Here is a 23,425-nt window from a genome sequence, read left to right on the forward strand (position 1 = left end):
TCGAGTGACATCATGAGAAAAGAAATAGCTGCTTTTGGCTAAATTTAGCTTATTCTTCAACAACGAGTTAGGCCCTCAAAAACTGAACTAACTAAAAAATAAATATAGAAAATAAACATAAACTTCATAAAGACAATTCACACGTTGGTCGTTGATTTCTGTCATAATCTCCTCAAAAGTATCCTGGTTGCCTGTATCGCATTTTATATGTAAATCGCAGACTGAAAGTGTTTTGTTTTCGAGTCCTGTGACTTTAAGTGTTCCTCCATGCCAGTGACGCACGCAGCTCTGATCCGAGTATATGTCGCAAGTGCATTCTCATTATTTAATCCTTTAAATAAGATTTCGGGTTTGTTTTTTTGTTCTCTTGATATTTCAAAACCCGTTGAGTTGATTTCCAGATGGATCAGTTAGATTGTATCCGTTTCAACTGCCTTCAAACTTACCGCACTCTGACATTTTCATTTTTCTGAGTGCATCACCACCACCATTCCCTCTGTAAACACTATATTCCTCCACGAAAAATAGGACTTTCAACGCTTTTATTGGATTTGCCTGATGTATATTTCATGGAGCCACTAAATCAGCCTGGTCAAAAACTGTATTTAATATATTGTCCAATAATAGGCAATTCTTAATCTTAACACACTTAATGCTTCCTTGTGGTTTAACGGGTTGGAAATAAAATGCACGAATGCAGTTCTACTTATGAATGATGCACTTATTATGTGCTTTGAAAACTAAAACTAAATTTAGCCTGCTTGCTGACGTAACCTACTGAACCGTGTACATCTTAGATTATAAATAATAAAACGTGTTTAATATAGCGCACCAGCCATATCATGATTGAGGGTTATTTTCAGGATATTTGTATATTACAAAATATTTCAAATATAAAATACAATAAAATATAAAAGTTATAATTACATTCCAGTTCTCAAATGTAAACACAGAGAGGAATTTTACAGGATCTTTTCCTTAAGATGGGGAAGCGGATGAATACATAAAGCGCGTCAGCGTGATCTCTTCCTATTGCACATTAGCCCCGCCCACAATTCTTCTTCCACACAGCAGTGCCCATACTTTAACCTGATTGGACGAAAAACGCAAAGCTCATGTCTGATTTGCCACATTATCCGTCCATCATAATGCATTACCAGTCATGGTGGATAGGACACTTTGTACATGGAGGTTTTTGACTGTACGGGCTAAATGATAACCCTGAACAGGAGTTAAGGAGTTCACTTATTATTATTGACATCTGCTCGCTATTTTTTATATTCCTGCCTGGTTTGATCTTTATTACTCTTCTTTACCTATCGGGCCGTAAGAAACCTGGTGTTTATCGCACAGATGTGGATCTTGTAGCTGCTCCGGGTAAGTCGTTCGTCCAGTCTAGCTGAATCTCTTACAGTGCTGAATTATTGCCGTCACCTCTCTGACTTTTTAAAAAATTATAATTATTATGAATACCAAAATTCAGGCTCATTCGCGCTCGTGCGCAAACATACATTGGTTGTTTGTTGTTTGGTTCTTTTTATTGCATCAAAGTCGCGTCTGAAATCGAAGCTAGTGAGATACGGAGGTTCAGACTAGGCGTTTAAAAACCAACTGGTGACAAGGGAATAAGATATAATCCATCACAATTACATTAAATATAATAGATATCTACCTTAGTGCTAGTGGATTATTAGAAACTGTGACTTACAGGGCCAATATGAACGGTGATCGTTGTTGTGGTGCTTCTGACAAGCTGTCAGATTTAGTCGCTGTCTGAAATGTCAACATGATTTTGATGCAGTCGCACACATTTCAGTTTACTGTGTAGTGCGATACAGGATATCATGTGTTATGTGGTGGAACATATTATATGTTTTTAACTGATGCGAGGTGTTTTTTGTGGATGTTTGTTGGAATGGACTGATTTTTTTAGCACTGAAGGCTGAAGCCACTTATCAAGTTTGGTTGATCCTGCTCACGGACTCTAAACAAAAGTTTGGTTTAACCTACGCAGTTCTGCGGCACCACCCTCTCTCTCTCTCTCTCTCTCTCTCTCTCTCTCTCTCTCTCTCTCTCTCTCTCTCTCTCTCTCTCTCTCTCTCTCTCTCTCATATGCAATAACAACATGTGTTTTTGGTGTATTCGGACTCTTAAAAACTTTCGTTACATTTGCTGACTCTAAAGTCGAACTTTTGATGCCAAGGACATCCAAATATGATGATCCCCTTTTGCAAAGAAACAAAACTATAAAATATCTGTTCCTGTAATTGTCTATGTAATTGTATCACTAGAAATCATCAATTAAATATCCATTATTAATCTTTTTGGTATAAAAAAAGTAAACTTAATGTATTACCTCCTAACACCCCATGCCGGCCTCCTCGAGGTCCCCAGAGCCCAGTGTTAAAACTCCTACCCTTCCTAACACATTCAGAGAAGAAATGTCTTTTAAACGAGTTGTGAAAGTGTGACTTTAGTCTCTCATGAAAATTCGTTAGTTTGAAGTTTGCACAGGCTGCGTTCTAAGTGTGAAGTGCGTTTGTCCTAGACACTTGGCTGTAGTGTAATGTGTGTGTACAAAGCTTTGATGGGTGGCTTCAGAATTCCAGCTCTCATTATAGGCTGAATCTCATAATGAGCTGAATGTCTAGGTCATGCAGACAGGTACTGTGCTGTCATGATTCCCAGCAGGGTCTTAGCTCTACCTCCAGAGACTCAATGCTGTTATGTCCTCTCACCTGGGGTTCCAGTAACAGTCAGAGAGAAAAGGTGCTTTCACGCATTAAAAACCTACCACTGGTGTTTTGAAATGCTTAAAAAAAGTTTTCAGAAAATAACAAGCCTCCTGTGAACAATCATGTTAGTTTTTATGGAAAAGCGCTGCTTGATAATGGGAGGTAAGATACATGGAAACGATTAGGCGGATGCATTTGGGGGGGGGGGGGGTGAACAAGAAACCAAGTTAAGCCAGGCAGGATGATGCAAAACATGACAGAACAAAAGTAGTGTGATACCTTCATCCTGATCATCTATGGTGATGTTTTCATCAACATGAGGTCAAAATAATGACTATTCATTCTGAATCTCTTATCTAGTTTCCCCACATAAACAAATTTATGACTAGACTGTCGCAGTTTTTAGATGTCTATCTGTCTGTTTTGTTTTTGATGTGTGTTTTATTACGCACGCTTTCTCATGTGTCAAAGGCCCTCTGCTGCCTATAAAGCAGGTCTTCACTTTGTTCTCATTGTTTGATTTGTCAAATATTCTTCTGATTATACACCGTATCCTGTGGCCACGTTTGAATCAATTTTTCCACTCGAACAATGTCTCTGGCCTTTTGTGTCTCCCTCAAAGCATTTGGCACAAATGCTTGCTGTAGACCTAACCCAGATATCCAGCAGATATTTTGCCAAATACTGGTGAAGTTAAAGGTGTCGGTCACTCAAAAATATCAAACCTTTTTTTTGTCCTTAAAATGAAAGTCAGTGAAATCCAAAACAACATTAAACCCCAGTGAACATCAGTGGCATCTGATATTGCCCAACATTTGATTGGAAACAAATCCACTTTAAGGTCACAACGCTGCTGATTGAATTAATTATTATGGGGAGGGGGTAGCCCTTCTCTGCCCTTTCCCATTCAAAATGGCCTCAGTGTCCTTACTGACCATGTGGCTGTTGGAGTAGGGCACGGTGAAGGGCTGAAGCTCCTCTGAGAGAACACAGCCCTCCTTCCCCGTGTTAATCTCTCCTCCAGCAAGCTCTTAATTGAGCCGCCATCAGCTGATCTAGGGGTTAAACATCAATTAAGGTAATGAGCAGTGTGAAAAGAGACCACTGAAGATGAGGGCAACCCTTTCCCGCTGCAGATGACACGAGATTGGCAGGGGTTCAGACAAGCAATCAGAGTTGCATGTTTTTTAAATGAGCTTTTGAAATGCTAGCTGGCATGTTTAGGCGTTTCAAATTGTGCATTGGTATCTCAGACTTAAGAAAGCAATATTGTGATTTAAAATGATAGATTTCAATTAAATGTATTGATTATCGACCATGACATAAAAATAATTGTCTGCCAATGCATCAATAAATACAATTTTAATGACATTTCATGAAAACTCTCTGAATTCACGCTAACTAATGATGATGCAAGCATTATTTAATGTAATAATGATTAGAAATAATAGAAGAAAATCTATTCTTTTAGTTGTTTCAAGACCCCGTTCCTGTTTCCTTCAGGCTGAATTAATTTGGTTTCTGGTTTCTGGACGAGTTTTTGCTGTCCAAACAAGGTCTAGAGAACAGTGTGGTTACCTCAATGCTGAAGTACTGGTGTCATCTTACTGAGGAGAGAGCAGCTGTATCCCTTATAAAGACCACCACTCATGCACTCACACAAACACATGGGTTAAAAAGACAAACCACCATTCATGCTCTTGCTGCCTGAAGAAGTCCCCAGGTTTGACCTTTGAGATTCTTTAAAAGCCTATGTGCATATCATAGTGATTTCTACCTCATATTTTTCGTGTCCGTTTCACCGCATCAGAGGTAATTGTATGCGTTCACGGTATTCATTACCACGCCACAGAGCCATTTTTCATTTTTGTTGTAAGACATAAGCGTGAATAATTGGTTCTCATGTGAACATCTTTTAATCATTTTATTATGCAAGACACCGAAAGCATTATGAGGTAAATGATGAAATTGCTGCCTTTATGGTGGTTAACACTTGAATCCTTGATTAATGAACGTAGGAAGCTCAGACATCTGTCATGCTTGGACATTTTCGCGCAGTCCCCACGACACTGATTTCCATATCGTGAATCAGACTTATTCAGTTGAGCTCAAAATATGTCATCATCAGTAGTACTGAATTCCTTAAAATTCCCCTTGAGCTAAAAGGATGTGTGTTGACCTCATTCTGACTATGCGGTTAAAAGGATAACAAATCAGAACCTGAAAAATCAAATTTTGTTTGTTTTTAGTTTGGGATTAATCTATGCGAAGCATTATGTTAGAATTCTGCTTCTAAATATGGTGAATGTCTGCTCCTTTCTGAGTGCGTCTGTGTGGATATTTTGGTTCTTGTATGACGGAGGGGTTTAGTCGTCGAGTTTATCCACATTACTTATTATTATTTTATTTTTCTCTGTATTTCCTGCTCAATGTAAGTGTTAGCGAATGAATCCTATTGCATAAAACGACATGTGTGGAGGTTACCACAGCCATGACCTACATAAGTGAAATGTTGTTTTGATATTTTCACATGCGTAGCATTTATTTCATGGATGAGGTTTCAGTGACATTTGTTTTGTTTATTGAATAAATTGCTATACTTAAAGGGATAGTTCACACGAAAATTTTAATTCTGTCATCATTTACTTACCCTCATGTCATTCCGAACCTGTTCCGACTTTCCCTTTTCTGTAGAGCACAAGAAATATATTGTTGTTTGTTGTGTTTTTGTCCATACTGTGAAAGTCGATGGGGTCCAGTGTTGTTTTGAACCCTATTTACTTTCATTATATGGTCATAAAACTCTGAGACAGTAATATGTTTTTCTTTACCCATCAGCTCTCTGTCAACGTCTGACTCTGTGTGCTTTTTCCTTCCAGAACAAAGCAGAGCACTGTCATCTTGTCAGGTCTCGTCTGGTGTAACCTATGCATACCCGACAGAGATATTTCCCTTGGGAACACACACAAAGTCATTTACTGCAGCCTTGTACCTGATTCTGCAGCGTGATGTAGGAGAAGATAGAATAAGATCCTAATGATTTCAATCCCATGTTCATATAAAGACAGAGATAACAGGAACTCTTCCTCTATTTCTTCCTGTCAGTAACTGGCTTACTAACGATATACGACCTAGCATAGAGATTAGCTCTGCTTCACGTTCAGGGTTATTCAGGATACTTGAGTTTAAAGGGCTTCATCTTCGTAATGCAAATGAAGATCTTTTTAATGATATCTGAGAGCTTTCTGTCCCTCCATTGACAGCCTACTCAACTACCACTTTCAAGCCTCAGAAAGGTAGTAAAGACATAATATAAGTAATCCATGTGACTCCAGTGATTTAAAATCAGTTTTATGAAGCGTCGCGAGTGCTGTTTACGCAAAGAAGAAAAATTATTTACAAAATATTAATCTCTAAAGCGCGTTAACGAGAGCACCGCGATACATGTGTGTTGTTGACGCGAGAGCAGACATTGCGTGAACTTGCGTTGGAGATTATGTTTTTTATACAAACAACTCACTTACTAGCCTGGGCTTCCCCATGCTGCCTTGCGCGCAGCGCGATTTTATTCATGCTGCTAGGCAGCCTGGACACCATGGACCAGATTTTCCCCTCAAAAAGGGAACCAATCACAGAACGGGGAGGGAGCAGCAAGACGATGACGACGTCTATGCGACACACCGAAGCAGTTTGTTTATATCTATGGATCCAACATGGCATCAGACGCGAAGTTACCTTTCGATGCAGCCTTAGATAGTGTTTTAAGTAGTTTAGAACGCAAGTTTATTTCGTCTTCTTCCTCGTCGAATTTCTGTCGCTCTACATACGTCATCTGGTATAATTGAAACGATTGGCTATGAGCTACGTACAGGCGCATTTGATAGACATTCGTAGCGTCCAATAAACAGCTCTGGGCATTCGTAAACCACGCCTCAAATACTAGAAAATGAACATGTGGTTCCCAGACCACGTCTCAATGAGAAGAGGTCTGATGTTCAGGCTACTCACTTACATCACTTTATAAAATTTAGGTTATAAACTTAGGTCACATGGATTACTTTTAAGATGTCCTTACTACCTTTTTGGGGCTTAAAAGTGGTAGTTGCTTAGGCTGTCAATGGAGGGACAGAAAACTCTCAGATTTCATAAAAAAATGGAAATTTTGGAAATTTGGTATATGGTAAATGGTAAATGGTAAATGGTATATGGTATTTGGTAAATTTGATAATGGAAATTTTACGGGTTGGGAATGACATGAGGGTGAGTAATTAATAAAAAGTGAAAATTCTGTCATCATTTACTCCCATCTCATGTTATTCCAAACCTGTATGACTTTTTGTTTTGGCAAAACAGCAAAGAAGAAGATTTTGAAGAATGTTGGTAAACAAACCAAAACACTCTTCAATATCTTCATTGATGTTATTATGAAGAAAGAATGTCATACAGGTTTGAAACAGCATGAAGGGGTGTACATAATGTGCGTTATACCTTTAACTCAGACGTGCATTATTGGCCTGTATTTTGCAGCACTTAGTAAACACCGATTTTAACCTGTAACAAATGAATGGGCTTCAAAATTCTTTAAAAAAATAAAAATCTCTGAGGTAAAATACACAGCACAGTGTTGTGTTGCGGTTAGCATGACGGGACAGAACAAACGGGCTAACTGGGGCTAACGGGGTTACAGTGGCGTGAGAGCAAGGGTTGGCCATTACTCCAGCACAGCTGAAACAGCAAGCATTGGAGCCAAGTACTGAAATGTACACCCCTCCATCTCTCATTTCGCTCCTGTTCTCTTTCTTACTTCAGCCTTTTGATCTGATTTCTTGTCAATTCTTTCTCTCTTTCTCTCTAACTGTAGATGGGGCCAAGCACTGCAGGTACGTAGGCCCTGTTGGATTCATTAGTATTCTGACTGGGGCTCTATGGTGGCCCCTAGAACTGGAGGGAAGTTGAGAAATCTGGCACACTGATTGGGGTGGGACTGAATAGTCATCAGACCAACTTTAGGGCCTCATATTCAAATCGTCAGCTACATATTTACATAGAAAAATAGCAAGATTATGTCAAGATCCCACTTCTTGCCCTCTTCATCATATGTATCAGTAGTCCAATAACTTCTCATTTGTCATGGACAGCCATGTTACTTGTCGGCTATTTTGAATTTATTGAAAACAATTTTTTCGCTACTCCTTTCAATCTTCATTCAGTTTGGCTCAAAAAATCTAAGGGCACACCGGGGTAAAAAGCGCATTTGACTTCATTCTTCTTCAAACCACTAGCTTGCACAAAAATTCACCTCAGCACTTTTCTTAACAACTGCGTTTGACTAATATGCACGTGGAAATTTGGCTGATCCTTGACGCCATCGCGGACAGCAACGCAAAGTTGATTCTGTGCTAATTTCATCTGATATTTAATGTTTTTTTAGCAAATGAGAAGCAATACAATTATTGACTATATTTTGAGACAAAGGTCTTGTAAATGTTTTCTGTTTTGTTCAAGGTAATTAAAGCAACAGTTATTCAATAACGGAAGAATATGTAAAAGTATGTTGTTTGGGGTAAAAGGCGCCCCTGCTGTTGGGTCTAAAGGCACAATAATTAACATGATAATAAATAGCTGGCTGACTTTTTCCATTTATTGACACAACATGGTTAGGTTCAGAGGGTAAATATCATATATTAAGTTTGTTGTCCACCTTAGAGATAATCATCATATTTAAAAGTATGCTATTGAGCCCTTTAACCCCATGTGTGGGATAAAAATGGCCACCTTGCCACCTCATACATTTATAAAAATGTTAAAAAAAACTTTTATGATTTATTTCCATTCCACACCAAATCTGTTTCTCCATCAATGTTCAATAAAACATATATATTTTTTCTGCAATCATACACTATGGGAGTTTCCTTAAGGTGTGCCTTTAGCCCCGTTGTATATATGTTCAGAATTATTTGCTGATAAGATGTTAACAAATTTGACATGAAGTCAATTTCGTAATGCTTTCGGCAATTGAAGCAAAACTAATGCTAAGAGCATTAAAAGTTCGATTTCGGACAGACTAAAGAGATACTTTGTTCATCCAGCATGACTACAACCGTAGTCCGTACTTTATTGCCAACAAAGTAGTTTGTTTACAACGATATCTAATGGTCCAAACTTTTCAAATATTTATTTATGATTCTAACTTTGTCATTTAGCTGACATTTGAGTATAGTTCAATATAGATGGTGTGCCTAGGGTGCATGGCCTTAGTAATTGCTGCTTGCAGCTGTATTTCTCGTTATTCTGCTAACTTACTTGCTGCTGTCTCTTTCTCTCATGGGGCACTAGAGTTCTATGGCAGTACAGCTGTGGTTCTTGTCTAGGGCCATCTGCACACATTGTCTCCTTCGCTCTTGAGGCTCAGTATGGCCGATCTCCGCTATGTTTTAATGGAAGATTGCTGGCTGGCCTCTTCTCATCACAGGAGATGCAGGCAGCAGTATGGAGAGCCGGGAAATATGCCAGAGAGGGAGGAGGGACGGAGAAAAAAAATCCTCTCTTTCTCCTTCCAATGTGACACACTTAGTGTGCGTGTCTTTGAGTGTTTGTGAGTGTTTACTCATGTGAATATGCACACTTCTCTCAGATGGAGCTCTGAAAGCAATTGTGCGCTTGGAACAACAAGGCCCAGTCGGCCAATCCAATCTAGCCATGGGATGTTTTGTTTGTAGAGGTGTATAAAATATTACCCTTATGATAACGTTTTATTTTTATGAGTTGGATTTAATTGATTAATTAAATAACTCTTTTGTTTTTTTCCCTAGCTGTCTCTCTCAGAGAGAGCTCTTCTTATCCCACACACATGCTAACACGTGAATGTTTACGCATCTTTTCCATGATCTGCCTTGAGCGAGGATTTTGTGAATCTTAACCACTACATGTTTTCTTCTGGGGATTACATTCAATGTTTATATTATTCAAATGCTACATACACACTCCTACAGTCCATCTTGAGGGCAGCAGGCAGCACTTTTCTTTCTTCTTTGTCTTCTTCTCATTTTGCTGTCTTCTACTTTGCAAGTCTTACTGAAGTGCTTGTTACAGAGCTTTTAAAAAGGCTGTTGTTCGTTTATAGTCTACGTTTGAGTTTTAATGTTTTAAGAGACTTTTTGGACTTCTATTGCCTTCTTAGTGCATTAAAAGACACATTAAAATGTGGTGCTTGTATTTAAAAACTGGGATGCCGATACACTACTGAAAAATAACAGTAATATTGTGCAATATTATAATAATTTAAAACAATTTTATATTTTATTTTATATAAAAATTTAATTTATTCCTCATTCCTGTGATGGCAACATCAGTCTTCATGTGGTACATGATCCTTCAGAAATTAATCTAATTTGCTGTTTTGGTGCTAAAGAAACATTTCTTCTTATTATTATTATCAGTGTAAAAAAAAAAAGATCTGTTATTAAATATTTTTGTGGAAACTGATACTTTTTTTCAGGATTCTTTGATAAATACAACACTTCAAAGGACAGCATATGTTGAAATAGAAATTTGGCACATTTTACATTTACGTCACTTTCGATCAATTTAAGTCACTTTTTAACATTTAGATCACCATCTTTCAAAGGGAAATTGAAAGATTATTGTAAATATTTAATCCCTTAATCACTGTATCTCTATCACTATATAATTAGGATTGGGAATCAAAAATCGATTCCAATTCTGGAATTGGATACTTGTCATAAAATATATATTTGCTTACTGATTCCTGTGTGCACATTTTTAATGTGGTTTTAAACCATTCAAACGCAAGCAGATACAAAAGAGAACTCAATTCGGCACTCGTGCGCTGTTTTTGTGCTGGGCACATCCGAGCGTACACACAAAAAGCCGTCCCCCATATAGTGCACTAATACTGAATTGAGTTCTCTCAATAACTCAAAGAAAGTGCATGTGTAACCGTATATTGGATCCGTGCATTAGTTCTTAAAGTGATAGCAGGCTAATAAACCTGCTGTTGTTTCATGTTAAACAAAGGAAAAAAAAAATTTGTTCATGGTATTCAGAAGCAGCAGAATGTTTTGCAAAAAGACAGGACAAATATGTTTGATATCTAAATGTTTGACTTTTCGTCTCAACCGATAAGTATTATAGATTCATAATGCCGGCCATAACATGAAATATAATCAGTTTAATCCAAAACAAAACCTGTTCGTCTCTGCTCTGACACATTTTACCTTTATTTTCTTGCTTAAATGGTTGCCTAAATTACATTTATTAAAGAAACAAAAACCATTTTCAGTTACTGAGTGAAAATAAAAAAGTACTTCAGAAGGTTGGCATGGCAGGCTCACGTGACTCTGTTGCCATCTGAACATTTTGCTTACTGCTTACACAGTGAATAGAAACATTTGCTGAGGTTATCAAAGACTCAGACAGAACAAGGAGATTCGCTGCGCTGAGGAAACCGAGAGGAAGAGCGAGGGAGACGGGGGAGGCCGCCATCAGAAATAAATAAGCTGCGGTGGAGGAAGGGTTTATCACAGTTCCTGTGCGGTACAAACAGGTGTGCCTGTGTGTGTGTGTTTGATTCGAGGTGTAAAAAATTCAGGATGAGAAGAACAAGGGCTGTGTGTTGGGGGTTGAGGGGATGTATAGGGTTAAAGAGGCTGTGCCCTTCCCACCTGTAGCCTGTCAGCTGTTGCCTGTTGAAACATCAGCTGTTTCTGAGAAGTGTGTGTGTGTGTGTTTGAGAAAATAAGTTCCTTTGAGTGTTCAGCAGGATGGCAGAAACTGTGTGTGTGTGTGTGTGTGTGTGTGTGTGTGTGGGCCCCTTCTCATGTTAAATACCTTTTGAGAAATTGTTTTTATTTTTTTAACACCTGAGCCCCATCACTCCTCGCCCTCCAAAACATTGTAGAAAGAAGACATCACCTCTTACTGATGACTGATGACTCTTTGTCAGTAATGGCCCAGACATCTAGTTATGTCCTTGACTGGTTTAGACTATGATCTGTCTAGCACGTGGAAAGCTGTAGTGATATCAGTTAGGCATGCGTGATATATTGAGTTATCGGCCGGTTTTAGAGAATTTTTACATTTATTGATTAGACTCGATGTTGTCGATTTAATTGTTCATGCTCATTTCCTCCCATTTTTATAGTTATATTACCTTTGCAATCATCTAATGCTTACTTAAAGCTAATTTTTTAAATGCTAATAATGTAATAACACTTTTAAATATAATCATTAGCAAATCTCAAAATCCATATTGTACATAACATGTTGTGATAACTAGATGCATTTGTAGAGATTGATTTGAGGTTTTTCTGTTACTTTTAATAAATTTGGACAAAATAGTATATAATTTTGGTAACACGTTACAGTAAGGATTAATTTGTTAACATATGAACTAACAATGAAAAATAATTCTAAAGAGTTTATTACATTTTTAAAATCAAAAGTGGCATCTGTTAATATAATTTAATGGACCTGAGCTAAAACGAACTAACAACGAACAGTTATATTTGTATTAAATATTATTATTAAATATTAATTAACAAAGATAATAAATAAATAGATACTGTAACACATGTATTGTAGGCCACTAAGTAACTAATAGGACCTTATTGTAAAGTGTTCCCAGAATTGTAATATTGGTTATCAACCGTAACAGAGAATAGGCCTAATACTTTTTAAACATAATTATCAGCATATAACTTCAGACAGAATTTTAATATTGTTGCTAATATGAATAATTATAGAATTATAGACTGTAAAACAGGCAAATAAACTTTAAACGGTTCAACTTTAAGGATGTAAATTGGGATTACACATTTACATTTGCAAGCACATTTACACCTTCATTTAATGTGGTCAGAATCTGTCTCAGGCCACCTCCAAATTTCATTGATCAGATCACAGAAAATGCGTGTTGTAAATGGGGCCAAAGAGAATTGTGGATGGGCTCTTTTGATTTGAACTAGTAAGCAAACATCTAGAAACTCACAACACCCTACAACACCCTTAGCACCTGAATAGCAATGCCTTGACAACATTCGAAGATTCTGTTGGCAAGTTTTAAAATGCATTTATAGGGCAAAATATCGTCTATATTCCTTCACGTTTCAGTTGTTCATTTACTGTGAGAATATTGGCCAAACTCTGTTTAGCTTTACTGATTTGGAATAATGGTTTAGCATGATTTTTGGCTTGTGCCTGTTCAAGAGTTGTTTGAAGGGTCAGAGGAAATGGTTTCATAATGTGGCAACGTCTTTTCGAGTGGCAGCTGAAGGGGCTTTGGCAAAGACAAGCAGGTTGCGTTGTCTGTTAGGACTCATCTAGCTTCTCTTGAACTTTCCCCTTTAGCTGTGACCGTCTGTCTAGGCTGGGAGATAACGTGTTTCTTTAAATTACAGAGCGTTTAGAGATGACAAAAGGGTGGAAGATTCTTTTCAGCACATTGCTCGTATACCAGGGCATGAGAACATGATGCATTTTATTTCTCAGATGGATCAGTTGGATAATTTGTCACTGAGGGCCACTGAAATGTTAAAGTACGTCTAGATGAAGATCGTAACATTGACATTTATGTGCAGTCCTCAACTCAAGTAATTTGAATCGGACAGCCCTTGTACTGTTATTTGGTCTGGTTGGTTAAAAGGCCACTAGCGCGCAGCTGTTCCTGGTATGGGAATCTTTTTATGACAGTGCGTTTTTGTGAAAGGACATATGGAAAGACGTGGAGTAACTGACTTTTTGACATACATGGAACTCAAAGTTTCCTGAAAATCACCCTCCTTCCTGATTTTATGTTAATGCAGTTGGATTTGTATGATGATTCACAAATAGGGGAAACGAAACACTATTTGCTCATATCCTGTGTTAAATCTTCGTTGGTTCATATTCTGGAGCATTTAAAATGAGTTTACACAAGTTGTTCCATTAGAGAATTAATGAACAATTTAAAAAGAGTTAGGTTTATTAAAAATAAGCAATTCAATAAATGTCCTGCCAACCTTTTTACTTGCCCCATTACAAAAGAATGATCAAATACATTAAAAAAAATGTTTTTCCTTAAAATAATTTTTCCTTACTTTTTTTTTGTCTTACATTTTTCGTAGAATTTGCATTTTGCAACAGGCTGCAAATTATACAACTATAATTTCTCCATAACTTCATTAATTGCCTTTTTGCTGCAAAACTATGACATACAATATGAAAAAAAGTACTGATTGGTTTTTACTTTTGCTTTCAAGACGATCACAATTCATTTTTTAAATTTCGACAAAACCTCATCTACCGTGTTAGCCAGCTAGTTAACATTAGCTGATGCTACATGCACTTTGCTGTAAAAGAAATAGTTGAGGACACTGTCTCCAGTATTCAGATTAAAGTGTTTCTGCATTGTTGTGATGTTTAGTGTTATTACATTTTGATCCCACGACTGAATATGCGTTTCTTGCTCTAAAGAGAGCAAAAGATAGTTAACAAGGAAACAGGATCTTAGCAGACTGATGACCAGTCAATGGTTTTTGTTGTTTTAGCAATTGTGTTCTCTTGATTTTGGCTTGGGTGTGTTACATTTAAGATGTTTGTATATTTTCTCTTACTAATGGCAGATTTCCAGCTTGATATAGCATTGGGAGGGTTTAATTTCCCCCCTTCTCTTATCCAAAACATTTATCCATATAAGTTACTTTTTGTGGGAAACCACAGTGTCCAGACCTCCCTCTCAACCCGTAACATTCTCAGTGCCAGAGCGTGATTTGTGCCCAAAATGTTTTTTGTCCCTCCCATTGGAAACTCATTGACATTGCAGTTTTACAAACCCATGACCTTTGCATTCCCACACCCCCCTGAAAACCCTTCTGAGATTTTGAGGTCAGGAAAGGGCGAATCTTCAGTTTTTCTTTCTTGGGGGAAACCGTTATTGTTCTCTCAAAAAAACTGTAAGCTTAAAAAAACAACAACAACTAATTATGTGTAAAGTTTTCCGTACTAAATGTAGAGCTACCGTTCAGGATTTTTTGGAAAAAGCTCCAGCGTGGGGTGTCGCCTGCAGCAGCTTTGGACCCAAAAAGTTGAATTTCCTACAGCTGTGACAGCATAGATGTCGCAAGGGGGTGTCTGAACAAAAGGTGTGTAGGCAGCTGCCATGACATTTAACACACACATGTATAGGCAGGAGAACAGAGGATCTGACATACTGACAAGCGTCCCAATCCTGACACCCATCCACCCTCTCAATTACATCCAAAGACACTGATGGATTGAAGGCAGTTGCTAAAGGCATATTAGGGCAAAGGGTGAGGGTGGGGGGGTCTGAGAGGAGGGCTGGGGGTCTGAGCGCTCGGCATTAGAAGCTCATTGCTGAACTGGTCTCCACTGTCAGCCAGGCACAGGTCACGGGACGAGCAATGCTGTAGTCCACTTGGATTGTATTTGTTGCTTGATCAGGTCAATGCAGAGCAACTTTGGGCACATGAGACTGAGGATCGAATCTTGAGGCTTTTTGCTCATCTCTACTTATAAGGGGTAAGAAGGAGCTTAATGTGATACCAATGACGCTACTTTAAGCTTGTGTGACGTGAAGATTCATTTAATATTGTTTCATACTTGAACGCTTTAGTTCTGTGTCGCATTCATTTTTTTTTTTTTTTTTTTTTTGCGGAAACCGGAGCAATAATGTCCTGAAATAATTTACCAGGTTGTTTTTCATTTGTATATTCCGTAAACGTCACTAAGAGATCAGGTTGACTTGAACAAAGTATTGCCTTCAGGGTATTTCCGAGCGTTGAAGAGTGGTGTGGTGTGACAGGACCATGTGCTGTACTGCATGACAGCTTCACTCTACACGCAGAGCAGTTCACATCTCTGTCTGCCTCTCTCAATCTCTTTCTTTTGCTTTTAGTGCATTCCTTCCTTTCAGGTGTGTTTGAATAGGAATTCAGTTGCATTTTGTTCTAATGTTTAATGATTTCAACGGCAGTTTCAGTCTTAGTTCAATAGAAAAACAAATACACTACTGTTTAAAAGGTTTGTGGTCAGTACCCTTAAAAAATAAATGAATAAAAAAGGTTCAGCAAGGAACCGAGACATTAAATTGTTCGAAAGTGACTCTAAAGACGTTTTTTTTATAACGATAAAATTATAAAAATGAGATTTGAAATGTAAGTTCAACTGGACCAAAAATTGCTTTGATTTATTTTTTTAACTTTACTCACATTCAACTAGTTTTCTTTTCTTTTTGTTTCTTTTAATAATCTGTAAATCACATCATTTGGTAGGTCTCCTAAAGAACCCAACAAAATTATTCACTGGGAAAGTTACTTATTTAATGTATTTTTTTGGTTTTGCGATAATAATTGAACTTTTCAAAAAAAAAGCAGTTCATTTTACGATGAGACTTGTTTAGACAGACAAACACAAAGGTGATCTCGTATGTAAATATTAACAGGAAAGAATGTATGTATGTTTATAGTTGCGAGTGTTGTGGCGTATTATTGTGTCTCGTTTTCTGGCATAACTTCACTTTCACCCTTGAGCTTTTCCACAGAAACAAGAATAACATATTTTCCTTGTCTAGCATGTCTTCTGATTGTGATTCTGATATATTACTGAACGAACAAGCTTATCGTTTGTTTGAAGACAAAAAAAACTTTTGTTTTGTTGTGTAACCAACCGCTTGCATGACGTGGTCATGACGAACCGCTGGCAACACACCCTGCTTTCCAATTGTCACATTGATGTCACCAACGTTAGGCTGCAAGGGAAGGTGTGTGCGTCTCCAAGACCTTTAATGGCGGATGGGGGTCATGGTGGGTGAGAAGGGTATAAGGATTTACCTCACCCGAGAAAAGCATGTTAGCCTGCATGTCGGAGTTTGGAGACTCATGCAGAGTTTTGTAGCAAGATGCACTTGAGTCTGTTCGGCTGTGTGGCAGTACTGTAAACTGACAAGTTTGACCACATTGTCCACACTGTTGATGGAAACGATAAGCTGGTGTAAACAACAGACTATAGTACTGAAGACAACACACCAGACAAATGTGTTACTTCTGTCCACAAGTATTTAGTTTGTCAAATGAGTCTGACTGAGTGACACCAAAAAAAAAAACCCACATTTTTAGGGCTGAAAGTGGGAATTTAGCATTGTAGTTTGCTTTCAGATTTGACAGGACGACAGCAGCGGTGTGATTCACAAGACCACGGATGCATTACACCCCTCCCCCTGAAATGCTGTCCTTGCAGTGCTCTACCTACCGCCTCCCCCACCTTAGGGATTGGGTTACGCTTGTGGTTTGGCAGACATTACGCCACCCATCTCCTCGCTCCTGGAGAAGTTCCAGTGACGGCTCTCAGCATCGAACGCCACCGTATCATCAGAATACGTTGTGTACTGGACAAACGGCTGTGTTGAAAAACAGAAATCATGCGCTGCGGTCAGCAGCCGAGTAGCCATATTGGACAGGGTGAGTTCCTGCCGTGCGGGGAGGTTGAGTCAACAGGCTGGAAATATCCTGCAGTTGGTGCTGGCAGTACTACCCCAAGGTTGGAGTAAATCGCTGGAGGGTCTCACAGGGCTCCATTTTTGCCCCAGTTTAGCCACGGCTAGTGTTTTGAACAGCACTCAGCTCAAAAAAGCCCATTAGGGTGAGGGTGTCTCCTCAAAACACCTTTTCTTTAGTCTTTTGTCTTTTTTTTGTCTTTTTTATGAGTCATATAGCTGATAAGCTTGCTTTGATTTCCTCCGCTCCAATACAACTTTGGGAATTGAGCTTAAAATCAACATGAAACGTTATTTTGCTTTCATAATAAGAGATGCACTGATATTAACTTTCTGGCTGATAGTGATGCGTCGATAATTAGTTTCATTTTATGGCTGATAAATGGCCAATATTAAAATTCTATGCTATTTTGTCAAAATTGATTAAAAATAAAACACAAAAAAAAATTAAGTGAATTTGAAAAATGGATATTCATTTTGAGATTTGCTAAAGATTATATTTAACAGTGTTATCAAATTATTTGTATTTTTAAAGATTAATTTGACTGATACTGAAACTAATAACAGCTGATAACTGATATGGTACCAAAATATTGTCCATCCCTATCCGTCATGTGATTTTGTTGCCAATATTTTGATTGGCATCATCAGTTCCAATTTCTACTGACAACTTTGACAATGGATTGAAAACAATTAAATGTTTTTTAAAATACATTTACATTTCAGTAAGTTTGTGAAATGAAATTTTCACCTAATATATATATATATATATATATATATTAGTAGTCTATTGGTTCTTTCCAGAAAGCGGTTGTTGAAGTGTTGGTCACCATTAACATCCATTATACTTTACATTCTAGTGTCACAGCATATCAGTCTTCTGTAGAGGTGCCCATCGGCACGCTTAGCTTTTTTTCTCAGTACGAAATTACTTTTATTGGCCATGGTACTTCTGAGATATTGCCGCCGGTGACCGAGCTGTGGTCATGGGGCATTTTGTGTAGCGCCAATGTACGGAAAACTATAAATGGCCGAATTAAACAACTCCCTGTCCCAGTCGGTGACCTCCCGCTCTGTGCTGGGAAGGTGATGGATTTCTCAGCGCAGCTTTGGACCTGGTCCAAGCCCAGTTCTGGCACGGTCTCTTATCTCCAAGCCCCAGGCCACTCTGCCTCTAGTTACAGGCAGGGATAACAAAACTGGACTCTCTCACACACACCCCGTAGAGGAGATATGCTTACACACGCATACGCGCTCACGCAGAATACCATATGCCCACACATGGACGAGGGCAGCGTGCGCTTATCCCAGCGGACCTCTGGTACTTCAGAGTCCTTGCAAGAATCACTGCTGTCCAAACGTGTGGGTCTGAGTTGCTCGAAGATGGAGGATTAATCTATATAGTGAAAGGTCACCAACTCGTGACTTTTTTTTTTTCTCTTGGGTTCTTCTTCACTAGCAGCTTGTGTCTTTGTACGTGTTTACACCAAGGTGTTTTTTCGCTTGTTTGCAGGCCTGTGTAAATGTTGTTTTGCTTGTGTTGCACGCTAAAGCTTGGTTCCGCAGGATTTCCTCAGTGGTATGAGCAAAGCCGCAACTCAAAATTATAACACCTTCCCCTGTATGTGTGTGTGACAGCTGCATCGTACAACAGCTCACCTTTGTGCGCTGAAAGCAGTGAGAAATTACTTCTGCTGACGTGTGTGTGTGGTGTGTTTGTGCGCTCATGTGCAGAAATGTGCGTATATTTTATTGTACATCAGTTTATTTTCTTGAGCGTGATTAATTTTCAAGATAAGAAGGTTTTTGTCTCTGTTACAGGGGGTTCCCCTAGTATTGAAAACAGAAAGGAACTGATGTTTTATCTGTAACCTTCTTTGTTTTTCTTCATTGTTTATTAGTGGTGCTTAATGTTCATATTTGGGGTAGAGATTTGAACAAACCCTAAGTATTAAACCTTGTAGTGCTTTTATTTTTCTCAGCAATCAGACCTGGCGGTTGATAAACCGCATTAAAAAAGTTAATGGACTTTCTGAAGTAGTAACCCATGCAGTATCTGGACTCTATTGACTTGTAGCACATCCTACCAACCACATAGCAAGGTGCGAAAAACAAAATTTTATGCAGATTTTATTATTTTTCTAATAATTTATTATTCATGAATTTATTTATTTTAATAATTCCTTGATTGTTTTATTTATGTGTTAAATTATTCCATTAAATTAAATATTTAATTAATGTATTAAGTTAACTTTGACAGCAAGAAATTTCCCCCCAGTTTTTTTGTGGACACCCTAGCACCCTTTAGTAGGCCCCTGGGCCCCAGTTTGAAAACCCCTTGATTAGAAAATAAATTGATCAACTAACAGCATTATCAAACTGTACTTCATGAATTCTCTGCGGTTAGAGAGTCTGACTGTGAGGAACCGCAGTCTGAGGACATTTTCCAGGTCCCTCATGAAGCAACTGAGATCAGAGCTGGGAATTAGCCCCTCTCAGCGCTCACAGGGTGAAAGGTCAAACTCCGACTCTCATTGCAGATAAAGAAGTCTTTTCATGTGTTGGCCCCGCAGACCAAAACACACACAAACTCCGAGTTGCTTTGAACTAAAGCCTGTGCTGCTGATGGCCTGCCGCGGAAATCTTTCCTGTCGACACATCCTCTCCATTTGGAGGCAAAAATCGCACGTAAACATGCACACACACACACACACACACACACACACACACACACACACACACACACACACACACACACACACACACACACACACACACACACACACACACACACACATCATTCAGTGTTTTACTGTGAAAGAAGTGATGAAGACGTGAACTAGTGCGTTCTGACCTTTTCTGTTGGAACAAATAAAAATGACAGTGAATATGTAGTCCTGGATGTCTTTCTCAGTTGTTTGTCATGAAATAAGAACACTGAAGTTCGAGGAGTGTATGGCTTTTGTTTCTTTAGTTTACATCCTTTTTGTTATCTCGATGAACGACATACCAAAAGTCATTCATTTCCAATGGAGCGAAGTATGGGAGCTGCCTGAAGTTACGTTACTTCGAATATGTAGAATTTTCAAGCCAGATTTGAGCTTCGGTTGCGTTGAAATTTGAACTTTTGCATGATTGAATGCGACCGCCAGACTGGATGTTATGGTAATAGTTTTATGATTAATGCAAATTTTCTTTAGGCTGATTTGCTCTAATAAACCTATTGTATGTTTTTCTTTCAATTCAGTGTATTGGCGGTCATCTATTTTGTGTGGATATGGATATATTCTTTATTCGTTCATTTCAACATGGTAATTTTGTGAAGGGTAATGGCAGCTTCACAACTATTTTAAAAGTTCAGTGCGACTGCCACTAGGCGTCGAAAAGCATCAATATCGGAGATGTAGATGAATATCACAGTTAAAAGGTGGTTTTTACAATGAAGTGTATGTTTCCTGTTCACATCTTCCTTTTAACAAACATTCCTTGTGCTTTTTCCGTGCAGCCGTCCACCTTGCCATTGTTCGAATGCCATAACTACGCCGTTATGGGGCAAAAAATTGCCGTAATTTTTGTTGTTGTTTTATTCAGTTTACTTGCGATTGTAATGGTGGTATTAATTTCCTGTCTGTTGCTCAGACAGAATAAATAGCCCAGGAGAAGTGCTACTTTTGCGTTCTCACGGTGCCATCGGCCAATCAGAATTGTTATGATGTAATTCTAACATGTTAAATCGAACTAACGGCGAACCTTTAAAAGTGTTTACTTGACCAGAAGGATTTTGTTTGGCAGGAACAAGGTGGAAGAGCTTTTCCAGTTGCTCTTTTGGTTACTCTGGACTACACTTATTCAGGAGGCCTAAAATTGACATTAAGTCTGGACTGAAGGGTAAAATATGGGCTTTGTGCTGCATGGAAGGTGGCAAGGAAATGACAACTCGTAATTCAAGTTGTTCAAACTCAAATTGCGCACTTAAGATTGTCTCTGAGCATGTGCACTCTGACCCCGAAAAGGGGAAATGAGGAAGTTTGCAGGCCTTCCTGATCAGGGAGTCTGCTTGTGTCAGCAGTCATGTGTTGATGTGTGAGCGTGAGTGTGTACAGTCTCGTTGTATATATAGAATTCTGTTTTAAGCCCTGGGTTGTTTTTTTAATCGAAGGCAGAGATAATAATAGCATGTTTTAAAATTATCTTGCCCCATATGACAATTCTTAGGCAGCAGTAAATTTATTCATGCAGCCATTCATTCACACACACGCACACAAACAAACTTGTGCCGTCACGCTTCAAAGCATCTGTTCTCACTGTTTGTTTCTACATGCTTTTTAAATTATTATTATTATAAAGTGAAAAATGACCTTAACCTTCAAACGCAGCTAAAATACCCATGTTGACTAAACGGCTAAAAGGATGACTTATTTGCGAGAGAACACTGAGAGAGCTGTTGGGTGCACAGAGACACTTCAGCAGGTGTTTTTCTGCAGGTGAAGATGCTTTAGATCTGTAAGCGATATCAGCATCAGCGGTTTGTGAACGAGAACTCATAATCAGGCTCTATCAGGCTGCAGAAAGGGTTTTTTGCCCAGCCGTATATGTGAATGTCATGCTATGTGTGGTTTGGGGGAAACCCAGCTATGGCGGAGTTGAGGTTTGCCTATTCTGTCCAGGCAAATCTTTATAAGGGTTCCCATGTGAAATTAACAAATTCTGAGAAGGTTTTCTCTGGTTAATATCTTTTTCTAGTATTTAATTAGTTCTGAAGTAGTGTTCAGCTAGAAATTACTCTTTGTGAGTCCAACCTCTATAAAACCGAGAAAAAATAATAGAAATTTACTAACTAGACAGTGTGGGAATCCTAAAGTTTGGAGGCTTGACAGTTGGAGGCTTGAAATTCACCCTTTGCTAAAATATGGGGGTGAGTGACAGAATAATCACAGGCCACAGGAACATTTGACAGGCTCGCCGGTTAAGGTTTTGTGTTAGAAATTGATTAAGAATAGTAATCTTTAATCAAGACTTTTTATCATAAAAGTACAGAAGCAGGTAGCAGAATGTGAGATAAAAAATTACTGGGTTGTTAATTTAGCACAATTAATTATATAAAATGTTGCAAATATGATTATACATTACCATTAAAAAGTTTGGGGTCAGCTAGATTGACATTCATAATTGTATTAAGCAAGAATACATTAAATTGAGCAAAAGTTACAGTAAAGAAATCTAGTGTTGCAAAAGATTTCTATTTTAAATAAATACTGTTTGTTTGAGCTTTCAATTCATCAAAGAATCCTAAAAAAGCGTACTAAATAAATATTAGGCAGCTAACTGTTTTCAACATTGATAATAATAAGAAAGATTTAATTTTTGTGCACTAAATCAGCACATTAGAATGTTTTCTGAAGGATCATGTGATACAGAAGACTGAAATGATGACAGCTTTGCCATCACAGGAATAATTTACATTGAAAGATCTTACTGACTCCAAACTGTAGTGTATTTTAGCAAATATTAAATTGAAAGATCTTTTTTTCCCTTTTGTACTAAAATTCTTCAATCTTATCATGAAAATAGTTATGTAATTTCATACCCTAATACTTTGCTGCCATACCAGTTTTGTTTTTAAGTTCTGTTTCTCTTTTCTTTCACAGAATTCATCACAAGACCATCATCATCTTCATCATCAGATTTTTCCAGGGGGTTTGGATATCAGAACAGACACCTGTCGGATGACATGCACCCTGAGCAGACCATGATCTGAAGGCCCTACCAGGAGGCCACACACTTTCTTTCTTCTTCCCTCCTTCCTTTTTTTATCAGTGGAGGAAGACGGGTGAGCCCAGCTGCCTCAGACAGGTGGCATACGGAGAGAGAGAGAGAGACTCTCTCACACACACACACATCTTCATACATAGAGGCGACTAGTCGCTATTTGTGCTCCTGTAACTGCCTCAAGAAATTTTAACCTCTGACCTCACCACACCCCCAACCTTGCCCCCACCCCTGTTCGGCCAATCACAGCAGCCATGGGGAGGAAAAAGATCCAGATTCAGCGAATTACAGACGAGCGTAACAGACAGGTGAGTGGACAGCCTGAGTGTTTTTAGTTCAACATAGGAGAATTCCTTTCAGTTTTGATTATGTAAGTGAAAAGAATTCATTTCTGGAGCTTTCTCTAAATAAA

General features: G+C 38.4%; 1 protein-coding gene across 17 annotated transcripts in view; it reads left to right on the forward strand.

The window, feature by feature from the left end:
* Positions 1 to 1,155: 1,155 nt before the first annotated feature.
* mef2d (myocyte enhancer factor 2d) overlaps positions 1,156 to 23,425 on the forward strand; it is a 57,349-nt gene continuing 35,079 nt past the window's right edge. For 16 of the 17 annotated variants that reach the window (XM_081389751.1, XM_081389756.1, XM_081389746.1 and 13 more), the window contains exons 1-2: positions 1,156 to 1,377; positions 22,893 to 23,321. In XM_081389751.1, the coding sequence (XP_081245877.1) occupies positions 23,268 to 23,321 (54 nt within the window). In that variant the 5' untranslated portion in view covers positions 1,156 to 1,377; positions 22,893 to 23,267. Of the gene's footprint in view, positions 1,378 to 15,106; positions 15,273 to 22,892; positions 23,322 to 23,425 lie in introns of those variants that run through there. The other variant, XM_081389745.1, reaches the window with a different exon arrangement.

Source organism: Scardinius erythrophthalmus (assembly GCF_964197995.2).
Source record: "Scardinius erythrophthalmus genome assembly, chromosome: 16".
NCBI lineage: Eukaryota > Metazoa > Chordata > Actinopteri > Cypriniformes > Leuciscidae > Scardinius > Scardinius erythrophthalmus.